The sequence below is a fragment of the Lissotriton vulgaris genome, chromosome 2_1, assembly GCF_964263255.1.
Source record: "Lissotriton vulgaris chromosome 2_1, aLisVul1.2, whole genome shotgun sequence".
NCBI lineage: Eukaryota > Metazoa > Chordata > Amphibia > Caudata > Salamandridae > Lissotriton > Lissotriton vulgaris.
In genome coordinates this window covers 890,276,955-890,293,923 of record NC_141687.1, presented here as the reverse complement: position 1 = coordinate 890,293,923, position 16,969 = coordinate 890,276,955, and the positions used below count along the sequence as shown (strand labels likewise).

The 16,969-nt window shown below is 43.7% G+C and overlaps 1 protein-coding gene across 1 annotated transcript in view; it reads right to left on the bottom strand.

The window, feature by feature from the left end:
• Nucleotides 1-16,969, bottom strand: part of MYOM3 (myomesin 3) — a 387,718-nt gene that overhangs the window by 268,234 nt on the left and 102,515 nt on the right. Inside the window, exon 5 of the mRNA XM_086956426.1 lies at nucleotides 13,647-13,804. Within this exon, the coding sequence (XP_086812552.1) occupies nucleotides 13,647-13,804 (158 nt within the window). The remainder of the gene's footprint in view (nucleotides 1-13,646; nucleotides 13,805-16,969) is intronic.

The following is a 16,969-nucleotide window of genomic DNA, read 5'->3' as shown; positions in this document are numbered from 1 at the left end:
CACCTCGCCCTACATCCCTCCACTAGTAAAACAAAAAGCCCTTTGACGTAGCCAGCACTGGCCATTTCATAGTGCTTTTAAAAAGACTTTCAGCCGTGCTTCATAGTAGCCACAGTGCAGTATATTATAACATGGCAAACAACATTGACAAAGACAATACCTCTTGTAGACGAGACCTATTGGCTTTGCCAATCCTTGTTTTAATTGTGGTATCTGCCAGGTGAGCATAATACTGCCCCAGGGCAAAATTATGTAAAAATATAGACAAAATTGAAAATGGGAGAGTTTCCCCTTTCTTTCTCCTTTCAAATTCTGACCCTTCTCAAAGGATCCCTGCTTCAGTATCGCTCTCTGAACAGGAAACTTTTCACTGGACCAGCACAGATTTTAGAATGGGGTGGTCTTGATCCCTTCCAGAGAAAATGAAAGTGAAAGCTTTTGTCCTTATTTTGAGGGCTGATTAAGGCCTGCCTCCTTTATGATCAGCCACCACTGGAAGGAAAAAGCCTATAGACCTCTGGTTTGTGTGGCTGGCTCCATTTTTTTATGTAGCTCACTTCTGTTGACATACTGCCATTCTCTAGGTAAAAAAAAACATGAGAGTCGCTCTTGGAAATGGGAGAGTCTGTTGTTTCCATCTGTCCCCCTCTCAAATGTATTCATGTCCAGGGATTTTGACAGCACCTCTCCCAGGTTTATTATGCACACATAATAAAAAGAAACATCAAACACTTTTGGAGCTCCAAAGGGAGCTACAGTGTGTAACAATGAGGAAACCATGGTGATGAGGCATGTAACTTTGGTGGGTCAGGGATTTCGTCCTTTTTAATGAAGACCCCCAATCCGAATTAGTTCCTTCAGGGTCTCATCATCTCTTAGTGGAATCCATAACACTTTGATAGTGTGCTGGGTACTTTTGTGTAACACTCTTACTGCGGGAGAGAGTGCATCCGAAATCACTAAACCACGTTTTTTTTTATCCATCCCCTACCCACTTTTGGTTGCTGATACAGAAATTTAAGGATTCAAGGGACATTACCTCTTTTCACTCCCACTTGCAGGGCCTTCGGGGTAAAAGTAATGAACTGTGATACACACAAGATACACCAATCATAAACTACCCTGGGTGTCTAGTTTACAGAAATGTCTGGGTTTGTAATTTGAAGGGTACATCTCGAAGTTTCCACTTTGCCTTTTAGGTCCTATCCTGTCTTGGGTGACAAGCATACCCACACAAGTGGCATACAGTTCTTATTAGGAGAAGTGTGGGGATACTGTATGATAGGACTTTCATTGATCCCCACATGTTTTGAAACATTCTCTTTTAAAAACGCCTTTGATTTAACGGTTTGATGGTTGCAGTGCATTTGGTGTAAGAAAAGGTAGTGGAATTCACAGAGGCAATATTACCCTGGATTCTCCCAGATGTCTAGTTTTCCGAAGTGTTTATAGTTGGTAGGTTTCCTTTGTTGTGGGCTCACACTGGGCCAATATCACAGCTACCAAAGACTAATATTGTTCATAAGAAAAATTCTTGACTTTTTCATGTTGTATTTTAGAGCATTTCCTGTTGCAGGAGACAGACCCGCCTATACAAACAAAGAATTTGCTGGGTCATAGTTCTTTTATTGATACTTAGTGTGAGAAAGTAGATTATTAGTAGGGGCAAATGGATATCTGCCACTGACAAGAAGACCATTAACACAGTATAGGCTCAGAATAGGTCTTAGAAAAGTATTCCTTTGCTCAACCCTTGGTAGCTTGGCTGCGAGCAGGTAGGCTTAACTTCAAGGACAGGTATGTAAAGCACTTAAAAACAGAATTTCAGTAAATAATTAAGACACAATACTAAATAAAAATTCAACACCAATTGATAAAAATGGGAAATATTTTTATCTGTAAAATGAAACCAAAACGACAAAGATCCCATATAGGGAACCGGAGATATGAATATTTTAAGATTTAGCACTATATAGCACATAGAAACCTATAGTACCTTATTGGAACATCTGGTCGCGTTAGACCGGGTCAAAGTCAAATGGAGTCCTGGGCGGCTATCCCTCATGGTTGGTCTCGGTCAAAGTTTTTACCTGAAGCTCTCAACCAGTCCGGATTCAGTGAGGGTTGGCCGGATTGCCTTGAGACAAGCTCCCGGTCAAACATATTATTATTATTATTATTTATTTATTATTTATTTAAACTTATATTGCGCACAGCTACCCTCAATGGGTTTCCCGGCGCCAGGGATAGATAAAAGAAAGAAAAACAAGCAAAAGGCCCAAAACAGAACAAACAGTGCAGAGGGATTAATTGAATAGAAGGGTCTTCAATTTTTTACAAAAAGGGAGGAGATCAGTCTCGGCTTTCAAGGCCGGCGGAAGAGCATTCCACATCCTTGGGCCAAGATAAGAAAACGAGCGGCCACCCATTTTGGCCAGTTTAATTCTGGGAACAGAAAAATCGCCACTAGTGGAAGATCTTAAAGTGCGACCAGGCTTATAGACTTGAACCAGGTTCTGTAGGTATTTAGGGGCAGAACCCTGCCTGATTTTAAAGAGAAGGCATAAGCTTTTTAATTTTACACGATTCGTGACCTTAAGCCAATGAAGGTCACGCAGAGCCTGAGCTGCAGAAAATCTCTGGGGTACATTACATAATAAACGAGCTGACGAGTTTTGCACCACCTGAAGCTTATTTATAGTGGCCTTATCGGCCCCAAGATAAAGCACATTCCCATAATTGATGCGGGAGATCACAAGAGCCTGGACAACAGTTCTCTGAGTAGAACGAGGCAGCATCCATAGGATCTTCTGCAACCATCTTAAGGTGGAAAAACAGATTGCAGCTACCCTTGTTACCTGCTGTCTGATAGAGAGCCTGTCGTCAATGAGGAAGCCGAGGTTGCGGGCTACAGGGACTGGATTCGGCAAAGGACCCATATCACAGGGCCAATGCTGAGGGCCCCACAGATCTTTATTCTTGCCCAAAATAACAAACTCGGTCTTGTCACCGTTGAGCTTGAGCAGATGGTCATGCATCCAAGCAGCAAAGTGTGACAGGCCAGATTTCAAGGCAGAGACCTCATGGCCCTCACTGCTGGAGAGAGATAACACAATCTGCGTGTCGTCGGCATACGAATAGATTGTCAAACCGGCGTCCTCCACGATGGTAGCAAGGGGTCTGACATAGATGTTAAACAGCAGAGGGCTGAGAATCGACCCCTGGGGGACGCCATATGCCGAGGAATAGACAGCAGATTCAGCTTCTGTCGAAAGCACCTGAAAGGTGCGCTCACTTAGAAAGGAGGCAATCCAGGCCAGCGCAGAAGTACTACCTCCGGAGCACTCCAGGGGGACAAACCAAGGATCCTGTCTGACATGTGGTTGAAGGCAGGCGACTTGGCTTTTGCGGTTATTCCCGGTCACCTTTTCTACGTTCGGACTTAGAAGATTTTATGGAGCTTTTTCTCGCGGGGTCCCTCGATGCTGTTAATCAGGCCGGATTAAGTGAGGGTTCGCCGGCCTCAGATTTCTTCTACTCCCGGTCAAACTCTGGAAGTAGGACCTACGGAGCTTTTCAGCAGGACAAACCTGGATGGCACGCCGGCATTGGTTGAAGGTAGGCGGCTTGGCTGGCCTGGTTGAGTGGGTCCCCTTACGGAGCTTTTTTCCAAATTTGCTCCAAAGTTCTCCAAACATCTGGAACTTCTTCCTGAAGTTCCCCAAAGGGTCCCAAAGTGTCTCAAACTCACTCCATATGTCTGAAAGCTCCAAGATGGTCCTTGAAAGTTGAGAACTTCAGTCCCCACAAATCACTGGACAAAACCCTTACAAATCCACTGGCAGTTCTCCAGGTTGAGGATTCTTGGTGGAGATGTTTCAGGTGAGATCTGTTAACCTGTAGCTTGCAGGGAGACCACTATTTAGTCCTTTTACAGCAAAGTAATCCAAAGGCTGTAGTTTCAGATGGTGCAGAAGGTGCAGTATTCAGAGTGCAGGCCTTTGGAAATGCATATCAAACTTCCAGCATGGCAGTCTTGCTTTCTTAGGTTTCAAGCAGAAGAACAGAGGGGCTCTGCCCTTCTGAGATACCTATTTCAACTTCTCTGGGTTAAGCAGGAGGTCACCCATGTCCAATGGGCTGCAGGGTACCACCCAAAGGTCTGACCACTTCCTGCAGATTGCACCAATCCTTCCAAATACATAATGGCAGATTTTTCAGCAGGTAGAGAAGAGCTGGCTAAACACTCCCCTTGGTCGGCAAATCTCCACAGTCTCTCCCCTTTGCATCTGCTAATTCCTTCCTTAATCCTAGTATCTTTCCATGCGGTGTCCTTCACCCTCCCCTCCACTTTCCCGCCTTCATTACCTGTCTACTTCCCCAGCTCCTTCCCCCTCCCCTGAATCTTCCCCTTGCCTGCTTTTCCCCTTACGTATCTGTGCTTATTGCTTATCTTGACATTACAAGTCTGTCTCTCCTATTGCCTATCATGGTGTTCCATTATTATATTTAATAAGTGTTAACTTTGGATTGGGAAGGGATAGAGATATGCTGTGTAACCTCAAATGTATTGTAATTTAAAATCCTCCTTGATGGTATAGTTAGATCTTGACACACAATTCTTAAACTTGCCATTTTCTTGTCCGAACAATTTGCAAGTTCCACTAGTACCCTGGGTCACATGACTGTCAATGGCTCAATTATTGGGGTTTGTGCATTCCCCAGAAAGTGACACAAAGGGGACTAAGTGTGGGCAGGATGGGCCATCCTGCATGGATGCCAGGATGGCCAGGATGGCCAGGATGGCTAGGTGTGAAGCTGTATCTGCCCCACTTACAGTTCAAAAGGCTTTCTCTGCAGCACACACATAGGAACCTGACATGAGCCTTTTGTCACCCCAGACAGTTTGGACAGGGGAATGGATGAACTTTACAGAACCAGAGGTGGGGGTAGGACAGGGTGTTCCCCCACACAGAAAGAATGGCACCAGGTAAAATACTGGACCCCAGAACTACTCTCAAAACACTCCTGGACCTGTGAAAGTACAGAGGAAGGACTGCCCTGCTGTCAGAGAACTTCCTACTACTTGGAAGACGTCCTTCCTCTTTAAGAAGGAAGACTACTGGACCTGCATATCTTGATCCATGGCTACCTAGGTTGACTCCAAGGGTCAATTTGCTGATGTCCCGTGTGAGCTACAGGTACCCAGAAGCTTTAGTGGCCTCCCTGTCACTGCTCAGCTGATCTGTTGCACTGGACCTGAAAATTGACCTATCTGAGCCCTGCTGCTGGCCTCTGCCTCGAGTGAATCGTAAATTGTGATCCCTAAGAGGTGCCTCCCAGGTCCTTGTCCCTTGATTGGCATCAACTTGTACTTCTCCCTGGCTTACTATGGATTCGAAGAAATCTGATGCAGTGCAATGCAGCTCAATGCAGGACTTCACATTGCAATACTGTGCAGCTCACGATTGGCACCTCATTCGATTCAATGCAACGTGATTCAACTCTTCGCAGGACTTAGCATCGCAGCCCTCAAAGCTCCAGATCAGAATTAATGCAGGGCGACCCAACTGAACACAGGGTCTTGCATCACAGCCCTCGTAGCTCCTGTTCTGAACTGATGCAGCACAATGCAACTCAATGCTGGAACTCATATCACAGCTCTCTCAGTTCCTGATCCAAACTAATACAGCATGATGCAGTCCAACATTGGTCTTCATATTTCAGGGCCACACGTAAACATAACCGATTGCAAGCGATGCAAGACCTCATATAAAGGACATAGGGGTTTATTTACAAGCTCATTGCATCATGTTTGCATCACTTTTATTGATGCACCGGCATCGCAATGGGCTTCCCCATATTTACAAGGCCATGTAAAATCACCCTCTTTCACGCATAACTCTGTGTGAAGAAGGCGTACCCTGGGTGTTGCGCTGGGTGTTCCCACGCAACATCCATGGAACTTGATGCATTCCCAGATTTACAACATTTTGTAAACTTGGGAATGCGTCAGAATCCTACGCCTCCCCAGGGGTGGCGTAAGGAGGCGCAACAAGGGGAAATACTTTCTTCTCATTTTTTTCCTCTTTCTATGCATGCTGCATTATGCAGCACGCCTGGAAAAAGGAAGATGCCTTTAATGATTGTTTTTGTGGACGAAGATGTCCCTTCCTGCTTTGATGTTTTCAGCCAGACTGGCCATAACAATTAATATTACATTGTACAATTTAAGACTTGCTATCATAGCAAAAATCACAATGAGTCCATGAAATGTCCTCAATTTAAAATGGTGCAGTACAACCAATAATCAATAAAAACAATTGCTGTTGATCATTTAACCAAAATACAACATAGCATTTATTAAAATTATTAATCTTAAATTGAATCAATACATCTCGACTACTGCAATCTCTGTGTTTCTGCAAAAAATATTATGGCTAGGTTGAAAAGGAGGAAGGTAAACCTAGCAAACAATCAAACATATACTGAACATAGGGTGGAAGTAGTATTATAGCAAGACCTATTGAGGATATAGTTGACTGGCCTTCCAGAGTACGCTAAACATAAAGTGCTAGTTCGTTTTGCCCATCCATTGATGGACCAGCAACACCTGTAGCAGGGCATGGGCTTAAAAACTTTTTCTCTAAGTAAAAGTGTTGTACTTAGAGTAAAAGTATGTCTGCTCATCCTCCTGCGAAGAATCTAGCAGCAGCCACCAAGAGATAAAGTATCAACCCATCTTTATGCTAGAAATGCATAGAGAGAGAAGTTTTTAATAATCGAAGTCAGATTGAAGGTATACCCTTTATAAAAAATAAATACATTTGAAAAACCTTTAGGTGCGTCTGAAACAACCTACTTATGACGTTGAAAACTATGCAACATAACATCTTATATCTCCCCATCAGGCTATTTCATCTAGTCTCTGAAATAACTTCATAAGGTGAATGGATGCTATTTCAGTTGATGTTGGGACCGTGCTAAGGTTTTTGTTGGAGGACATATACCATGATCAGCGACGGCTCGTGGAGGGAGTTACGGTGGGGCAGGAGGGTGGGGCAGGAGGGTGGGGAGGGGGAGGGGCAGGGTGGAGGTTGCTAAAAACCGGCATATGGATAATTGCAGGTAAGTAAACAATTTAATTAATAAAACGAATTTCGTAGCTCGCACTGCATTGCATTTTGCGATGCAAGGCGCACTACGAAATTCGTTTAATAATTAAATTGTTTACTTACCTGCAATTATCCATATGCCGGTTTTTAGCAACCTCCACCCTGCCCCTCCCCCTCCCCACCCTCCTGCCCCACCGTAACTCCCTCCACGAGCCGTCGCTGACCATGATTCGCTGTCTAGGAACCAGAAAGGCACCGTTGTGCAATATCTAATAATGCCAAGGCTGGGGAGATCTAGAAAACAACACGTTGTCAATTTGCCAAGCCACAGCTTTATAGGCATTTTCTATCTTCATACAACATTGTGTGTACACTTCTGCTCTTTGTTTCCATGCTGCATAGATAGAGGAAGAGACAGCTAACACAATATCTCTGTCATATGTCATACACAAAGCTTCAGCCTCGATGCCCTTACTGACCTCCAACTTTAAGAAAAGTGGGTGTAGAAATTGCTTTCGAAGGCATTACATAAAGTGACACAAGAAGAGGACGTGGGATAATGTCTCTCAACCACCCAGGGAACAAAGAGTTATCAGGCCTCTCCTCCAAGTTTAATAACCACCATTTAGTTACTGAGGCCGCTGGCAATACTCCAAATTGAAATTTTAGATGAGGAGATCTTTTTTTCTACTGGGTAGATATTATCAATCAAGTAATAGGGGCAGATCTTGATTAAATGATAGATAGCGTTTTGACAGGAACCTAGTTGATTGAATTTCACTTGGTGTCTATGGTTCAGGTATGCCTTTGTTGCCACTTCAAGGCTATCTTTCGTAATTGTCTCAGGATGGAGTGAGAAGTATTGCAGGCCTATGTTTGCTAAGCCATTTGACAGACCAGTGAACCATGGTAGCTCACAGGCTGCAACGGTAGGCCTGAGACAGGTTTAAATAGGGCTACGGAAATGGGTGGCACAATGAGCTTTGCAGGACTACTTGTAGCATTTAATTTACAGGCCCTGGGATTTATAAGTAATGTAAATATGCCAATTGGGGATAAGCCAATTTTACCAGGAGGATACACACACTTTAGCACTGATTAGCAGTGCTAAAGTGCACAGAGTTCTAAGCTCAGCAAAAACGAGATCACAAAAAATAGACAAGGAAGGCAAAACGTTTGGGGAAAGACCACCTGACTAACAGGTCTAACAGTAGCACATTTTTGAGAGAGCCCAGTAATAGGTCTCTCTGAATTTCAGTCTAATAGCGATTGGAAACAGGAGATTTGGAATGGCGATTATGTGCTTAAATATATCGTTGAACATCTTTCAGTGGACCTTGGACTTTCAGTCATTTTGCCTGCACATTTGCTACAATCAGCAAAGAAAAAGAGAAAAGGAGAAAAAAAGGCAATGAGATGTATTTGTATTGCATATAAACTATTAGAACAGGGATTATGGGCCCACTGTATAATAACATTGCAAACAATTATAAGGTCGTCTCTAGTGGTTTGTCTTCGGCAATGTGGTTTTTATCACCCTGTTTTGGACAGAGTTACGATATATGTGTTACAATGTACATCTGTAACTGTGTTACGGTTGATAAGATAGCTCAGTGCGTGAAGCCCCCCTCTGCATAGTGCTCTGTGTAATCTACATGTGTCGTCTTCCAATACAGCCAAAATAGCTCAAGTGGTTATTGTGCCTGCTGTAGAACACTGTGTGCAATCCGTTAATCTGTGCGCACAGCCAGTTTAGTGGGTTTCTGCATTTGTCTCAGAAAGGCAAGTCTAACATACAGATTGCATGTTCTAATTCTGCTACGGTAGTTCAATGGGTTACAAACTTGCTGTAAAGGTATGCATGTAAAGCGCTGGTCTGCAGAAGAGAATGGTTCTAAATAAATCCTGCCAGTTATCCTTCCTTTCGGTCAAAATTGTTATATTGAGTTTAATTAAACTGAGTAACACTTTGTAATTTGTAGCGCTTTGAAAAGGCAGAAACATTGTATGCGTTGCTATATAAATAACAACGCTATTAACCTTTTTTGAACCCCAACAAGGCTCAGTAGCAAATGAGTATAATTGAGCAGGAAAGTAGCTAACATATGTTATTAACAAACAAAAAAAGTTTGCGTTCTGTGCTAAAAACTTGGCTATAATTAGAATGATTATTGTTGCAACCTGTCATACAGCGCATCCTAGAAGCAAGCGTTCCCTTTGATTAACTATAGAGTATTTTTTGTGCCGTTTCCCTGGTGGCTATATGGAAAATACAAATTTTTCTCAGGAAGCTTTAAATGCATTCTGCTTTCAAAGCTCTCCCTTGGGCATGTTTCACTTGTGACATGAAGCAGCATATAAACTAGGAGGGGTGCCAGTTCTTCTGACAAAGGGTATTAGTTGAGTGTCACCAGGTCAGCAAGTGTGAGAGTCTCATCTGTTTTCCTTCCTTGTTTACTTCCTCTAAAATCCCAGTAGTCTTTGTGAAAACCAGGTGGTCCTTGGAGCTAGAAGGGGCGGGTGGTTACTCTGAAGAGAATCCAGGCACTACTTTATGCCAACACAGGATAGCTTCTTGACAAATGTTATATGACTGTGAGCTGCCCAGCTTTATGCAGCTAATTTGATGGCAGTGCTTAATTTGTAATAAATAAAATAATAATAAAAAAAAAAAATAAGTGTCAATTCACAAATGTTTCTAAGGAGGCTGCAGACACTTCCACTACTGTCACATTTGTCAGGCGTGCAGAAGGCAACCTCCGACTGTGAAGCCCAGGTTTTTACAGTCTTGGTCTGCCCGAGGAAGGGGAGACCACTTCCATTAGCCACTATGCCTCCGACACTTACAAGCGCCTAAGCAGATGGTGCCTTCCAGAACGAGTCCCAAAGGAGAAAAACGTCCTGAGGAGAAACCTCCTTATGGCAGCAACCACAAGTAGTATGGATCCAAGGAAAAACTCAAGCAGACAGGGACGACATGGAGGCGCAGAAATAAGGAGAGAATCCACCTAGCAGGAACACTGGCAGAAACAGGAGTGAGGAAACAAACCCACAGGAAGGAAGAAGAGTTGCAACTACAGGAGCAAGAGAAAAAGTGGTTTGTGGATGGGGAGTTGATGCCCGCTTAATACCTTGCAGCCCTGTGGAAACAGCCAGCCATTTAAGTGAGAAGTATGAGCACCTGTGGTATGAATTATTGTAGTGTGTAAGGACGACACCTCTTTGTTGGAGGGTCCTGGCCTAGCTTCTGAGATACACTGTCCCATTAGCATGCTGTATCTTATGAAGAGGCCCTAGAGTAAACATGTTGCTAATCCCCGTAGTAAGGTCTGATTGCCACTTCTATAGAGGAGCGCCTCTTCCGGCTGACTCTGTCATCTAACCCTCACTTCCTGGTGTAGCAGAGAGGGACTCTTTTTTGGGCTCACCCCTACCAGTCGTTTTAAAAGACAAGGACATACAACTTGTGACTTGCATTTAAGAAGCACCGATCTGACAAGTGTTAGATGATTACCTAGCTCAATGTACCTTTTAGGGGCACTCCACTGTCTAGAAATCTCCCAGCTCCCTATAGGTCCAGATGTCCCATCTCCAGCCTGACATGTGCTGGGTATGTTTTGGGTTGCAGCCCCCAGGGGTCTCGCCCTCCCACCTCTCCCAAAGTTAACTATTCACTAATCTTGTATCCTAAAGGTCCAGCCTCTTCGACCGCCCCTCCCTCCTGTCTCCATCTTGGACTGTAACCGGATTGGAGATCTCTGCTTTGGAAGGGAAACTGGGTCCTGGTCTTCTTCCGCTGCTGTGGTTGTGAAAAGTTTTAAGACACAGGCAAAGTGGGCAATTGCCCAGGACCCCCACTCACTTCTGTCTATTTCCACATCTCACCCTGTCTCCTCTACCCATATCTCCATCTCTGAGTCTGTCTCTTTTTAGCCCAGTAGCAACTTAAGGATTGTTGGAGCCCTGGAAAGAGATATTTCAGCAGTTGTTGGGTGAATCCTATCACTGAAAGCTCATTTGGCACCACTGAGGTTCCCTGATTTCCGAACCCGACTCCATTTTGTTTACGTTGTCCAAAGATGCCATTTTGTGTTGCCCTCACGTAGGCCGTGGAGGTAACCGAACGAACAAAGTTGCATGGGCTTCGTTGTTCATGTACATATTAACTAGGCCTTTTCTGACTTGCGAGTGGACTGCAAAGAAGCTGACCACGTCACCTGAAACTGACCCTTTGCGAGGCCAATTTCCCTGGCTGATCGTTGTCTGAAATTGGCAATAACTGTTCAGGATATCGTTAACTTTTAGTTCGCTTGCACATATCTTATCTTACTCAATATCTGAATTACTTCTTTCTTTATATCTTCTCGTTACATGGGTAGTGCTTTCAATTATGGGTTTGTCCGGCTCGTGGAAATTGAATTTGGGACATTCCTAATAATTAACTTGTGGGTTGGTACAATGTAAAGTGAGCTTTTTATGATATGACGAAGCATGGGAAAATGTATTTGATTCGTTAGAATTTGTCGCAGTAGGTGTGCATTCATAATGAGAAAAAGGTGGATAAATACTGATGTCTTGCTCTATGAAAATTGAACAGTTTCTTGAGTTGTACACCGTGTTGTATTGCTGGGATTAATGTTACTAGCTGCAGCTAATAAATTTGATCTCTGACGCCACCTAGAAGTATTCCGTGTCTCTGTTTACCAAGACAGGAGAACCCGAAGACTTTGGGCGTGTCCCTGGCGCCGCTGGGTTCTAAAACCCGGTTCTTCACCACCAACGCTTCAATCTGAAAAAAATGGGTAATACAATTCAAATTTGTCTTGCCAACTGCCCCAAAAATCCTTGCGATTACAATTGTGCTTTCTTCCACAAAGGATGAAGACACCCCCAGGTCTGCTGACATTTCACATGCTTAGCAAAGGTTAATATTATATTTAGGTCAGCTCCAACGTCCTGTGCTCTGGGGGAAGTCATCAAACCTGGACAGGTTCACTTGTCCTAGGAAAGACCCATTGTCCTGTTACAGGCCAACTGCCTTGGTGTGTTTGGGCCAGGGCCCTTTCTTCAGGGACAGGAACTGTGTGTGCTTGGGCAGCATACATGTCAACTTTTTAAAACTGGGGACCACATTTAGGGAATGTATTTTCATCATTTACTTATAGTGAATCTTAGGCACTTTTAGGCAGGAGACTGATAAAAGAAATCAATTTTTGGCTTCAAAACTCGGGAGTCTGCTGCCTGTATCGGGTCCATTAGCATGTAAGATAAGCCATGACTGTCCTAGTGAAGGTTCTGTGTGCTGGGACAAGCCCATGACTGTAAGTGCATTCAAGCTATCTCTGTCACACTGCAGGCCCTGTCTCTCAATAGAAGTGCAGGCTTTCAGTCCTAGGTCAGGCATTCTTTTTTCTCTGTGCATGCTGTATGTGTGCCGGTGCAGGCTCCCAGCTTCAGTCTTTTCTTATCATTCCTTCAGTGGTTTTGAATATCTGTCCCTAGTGTCACACATGAAGGCGGAAGGGGATATTGTGCAGGGACAAGGTATTCTGGGCCAGCTCCTATTCAAGACAGTCTCACTAGTGCAGTATACATCTATGCTGCAGGTGACATCACAACCAATGCACATCACTGATATTGCACCTTATGAGGGCCTAAGCCACACGCACTACAGCATTTCACCCTCACTGCACATGATATCACATACAAAGCTGCAACAAGTCTCCCTAGCTGCATGTGACGTAGTGTAAATATGAGGTAGTTGCCAGCGATAAGCTCTGCACATGAAAGCAGAAGGGGTGTATCAATTCGCAGCAATGTGGTCCAGATCATGCGGAGCATAATAAAGGGCGGTGAAATGTGTTTGTGTTCCTTGTTCCCGCCATTCAAATGCACACAATACAATATACAAAAAATTGATGGATTTAATACTTGAATTAATTTCAGCCACTTGTAATTACTCGGGTTCAGTGTGCACTGAACCCACATCTACGCATACCCATCCTACTGAGAGGGCTACACTAAAGTGCACAAAAAGGTGATGGATAAGTCAAATTCTGTTACTTTATCACACTGGATTGAATCTTTAACTCCTAAGCTGCACAGTGATATTTTGTCTAATTTAATGAATATGGTAGTTGCCTACGAAGCATAGCTTAGACATGGGAGGCTTGCCTTTTTTTTTAAAGCAAGAGATTCTGGGAACATAACGTTACAAAGATGGATAACATTGCATGTGAATTTCAGCCAAAAAGAATATTCAATTACACAAAATGTTTTCTCAGCTCATAGCTTCTTGCTGAAGATCCCAGCGAGTATAGTTAAAACAATATACAATTTTTGCACTGTGCACACCATGCATAGCTGTTTTCAGTTGACAACAGAGAACAACAAATAGAAAAAGAATACTGAGGAACTGAGCTGACAAAACATATTTCTACCATATTACTCGATAAAAAACTCAAAGCATGTGTTTAGATTTACAATCTTTAAATAGAAAACCCTGCCCTTTATCAGGCTGTCACTTCTTACCACTTGACAGTTGGCGGCGGGTATCCCAGAATGGTGCAGGACAGAGTGACTGTCATTCTCTCCCAGACTGCATGGGCTCTAAGTGGTATCCAGAACATAGGTGCTCGCTGAGCGCACAGTTCCCTGACTTCCTTGTTCTGCCGGGCCTTCTCCTGAGCCTTAAACGAGAAATTTTAATATTTAATTTTTCTGACCTTAATCTAAACTACAGTGATGATCTGACTCGATTAAACATGAATAACTCATGATAGCCTGGCCACAGAGTTCTATTCAGAGCTCAATGGACATAGTGAAGATAATGAACTTGAAATGTGATTTGCCTTGATCACTGGGCTGGATTAATTAAATCACTGAGGGCCATATGTATCAAAATGTTCTTTTGCGATTCTCAAATAGTGATTTCTTGCAAATCGCTATTTGAGAATTGCAAAACGCTATGTATGCAGTATTAGCAAATCATTTCGCGAATCCTACCTGTTCCTTAATTGTCAAAGAAATTGCAAATTACCACCATTGGTGGTAATTTGCGGTTCTTTACGCGCCAAGACGCCCTCGGGCAATTGCGCGCTATAGAAATAGATAAATCAAATCAAATCAAATCAAATTTACGGCCAAATTGCACTTTTTCTGGGACTCTTACATTGCATTTAGGGAATCACAATTTGCGATTCCTTAAATGCAATTACGAAATAGGGAATTGCAATATTTGCAATTCCTTTTTTTGCGAGGCTGTTTTCCATTCATACATCCAACTTAGCTAAATTGCGAACTGCGAATTTTGGCGTTTGCGATCGCAATTTCGAATGATACATATGGCCCTGAGTCTCAATAGATATTATGAGAAAATAGCAATTTATCCAATTCTATAAAATCATAATAGTAGTTCACCTTTGCTAAAGTAACATAACAATCAATGACAGAAAATGAAATCCAGCAAATTATCATTGTTCATTAACATGCAAATTACTGTGATCCTACTATATTGTGGTTGTACCCCTTTCACTGTGAACTTTTTCACTTCACTCCAATATCTCAGATTCTCCGTCTAGCTGAATTCCTTAGTGTTTTACACACTAAAGCCCCTAATGTTTGGCATTAGTGTATTAGGGTATTGCAAATGAATTTGAGTTTTGGTGAAAGGTCATACATAGCACAGCACCAGAATATTGTGTCCTCAATATAATTTCCAAATAATATTACCATATTGGAACTAACAATAGGAAATCTACATCCAAAAGAGGGACGTTTAGCACAAGATATTCATGTCAGATGATGTATTTGATAACTAGATTCTTATACACAACTGTAATAGAATATGACTGACACGTCAGAGAAAAATGCACAATTGCAGTAATGTAAGAGAAGAAACACTTTGAGAAACACTGTTTGCCTATGGTTGTCCTTATTTAAAGCTACATTTACAGTTACATCACAGTTACTAGGTGCTTTGGCAAAGGTAGCCGTCCACCACTGCTGTTGAGCAGCAAGAGGCCATGGAGAGTTGCTTTCCAGAACTTGCAAACTGGGACTTGGGACATGTTTTTGCAATTGACGTGTTGCCCTCAGTATTGTCATTCTCTTGGATAAATGCAGGGGGTCCTCCCATGCCCAGGGCTTGCTTGTGATCCAGCATTTTCAGGAGTCACTTGCTTGACATTGGTCTTCTGACAGACCTTTCTATGCGTCTGAGAGGTGAAGGGAGTTAACATTTACTACGATCAAATTCAATTAACAGTGCAACACATTTGGCCACACAATGTGGACCAGGAATTGGTTGTTATGGGTTAAGAAGGTTTATACAAATTCAAAGCCAAGTTAAGATACTCAATTCTCAAAACCATGCTGTAGAAATACAAAATAGTAACAGGCAGTCAATGTCTGTGAATGAAATGAATGCAAACGAATATAAGGCAAATAAGAAATTCAGTCACAACAATACAAAAGATTAAAAGTGACACTTGATGCTCAGCAAAGAGTCGCAAATTGTGTTGTTTATGCATTAGTAATCTAAATTTCCTAAATCTACCCCTAGCTAAGAGGGTGGTTCGATGCCTAAAGGATCTAAAAAAACACGGTATTGCCACAAAGGAGACCAGAATGAGGCAACGAAAGATTAGATGTGGAAGTGTCAGCATCTCAGATTCTCGGTCGAGTCTTCTATGGGTCAGAGAATAAGTATTAGGCTAAGCCACTCTTAGGCGACCAACCAAAGGTAAGCATATAAGTCTACACCTCTATAAATCAATAGGCATGGGAGAATCTTGTGAGAGGTCTGCAAGGAAAACTGCAAGAGAGATGTGCATAGAATCAGCAAAAGGGGTTTGGCAGGAGAGAATCTGAAAGAAGTCTAAAGGGCCACTGTCAAGAGAGAAAGGGACATCTGGAAGAGTTCTGAAGGGATCTTGAAAGGGGGGGTCTGGAAGGCTCCACTGTGTAACCTGAATCTCAGACGAGGTTAACACTAAGGGGCTCATTAGGATTGCGGTTAATCCGCATCCTCCGGGCCGGCGGAAGCCACCGCCGGCCCGGGGAATGCGGATTAACCGCTGCGGACAGAAAAAAGAACCCCCGCCAGATTAGGATGGCTGAAGGATCTTTTTTCCGTCCGCCGCTTTTCCGCCGCGTCGCTTTCCGACCGCAACGGAAAAGCTCTAACATGGCTGGCGGTGTCTATCAGACACCGCCAGCCATATTAGGATGGCGACGGTCCTATGCCTTTCCACTGCTGCATTTCCGCCATGGAAAGGCATACAGACTTTTCTTTGGGGGCCCGTTGTGGGCCCCCAGGGGTGAAGGGGTGGTGGCGGGTGCACATGGGGGGTACCTATGGTACCCCCCTGCCTTTGCGTGCACGAAGCGGCAGGCACCACGCGGTGCCTGCAGCTTCGTGCACGCAAAGGAAAACATGGTTTATTTAACATTGCGGCGTGTGCTGCTTCAAGCAGCACCCGCCGCAATGTTAAATATACAGGATGTGACCGCCAGGGTGGCGGTCACATCCTAATCTGCACGGAGGGACCGCCGCTGCCCCTGCGGACGGTCCATCCTACTCTGGGGTGGCGGACGGACGCAGGTCCTAATGAGCCCCCTAGTTATAAAACACTTGGGGTCTCATTATGATCGCGGACGAACTTGAGTCCGTCCGCGACCATCGAGGAGGAGGGAACCTCCGCATGGCCTGCGGAGTTCCCTCCTGTCCAATTAGGATGTGACCGCCACCCTGGCGGTCACATCCTCTATTTTTAACATTGCGGCGGGTGCGGCTTCAAGCTGCACTTGCCGCAATGTTAAAAATGCATACATTGCATTTGTATGCAGAAAGC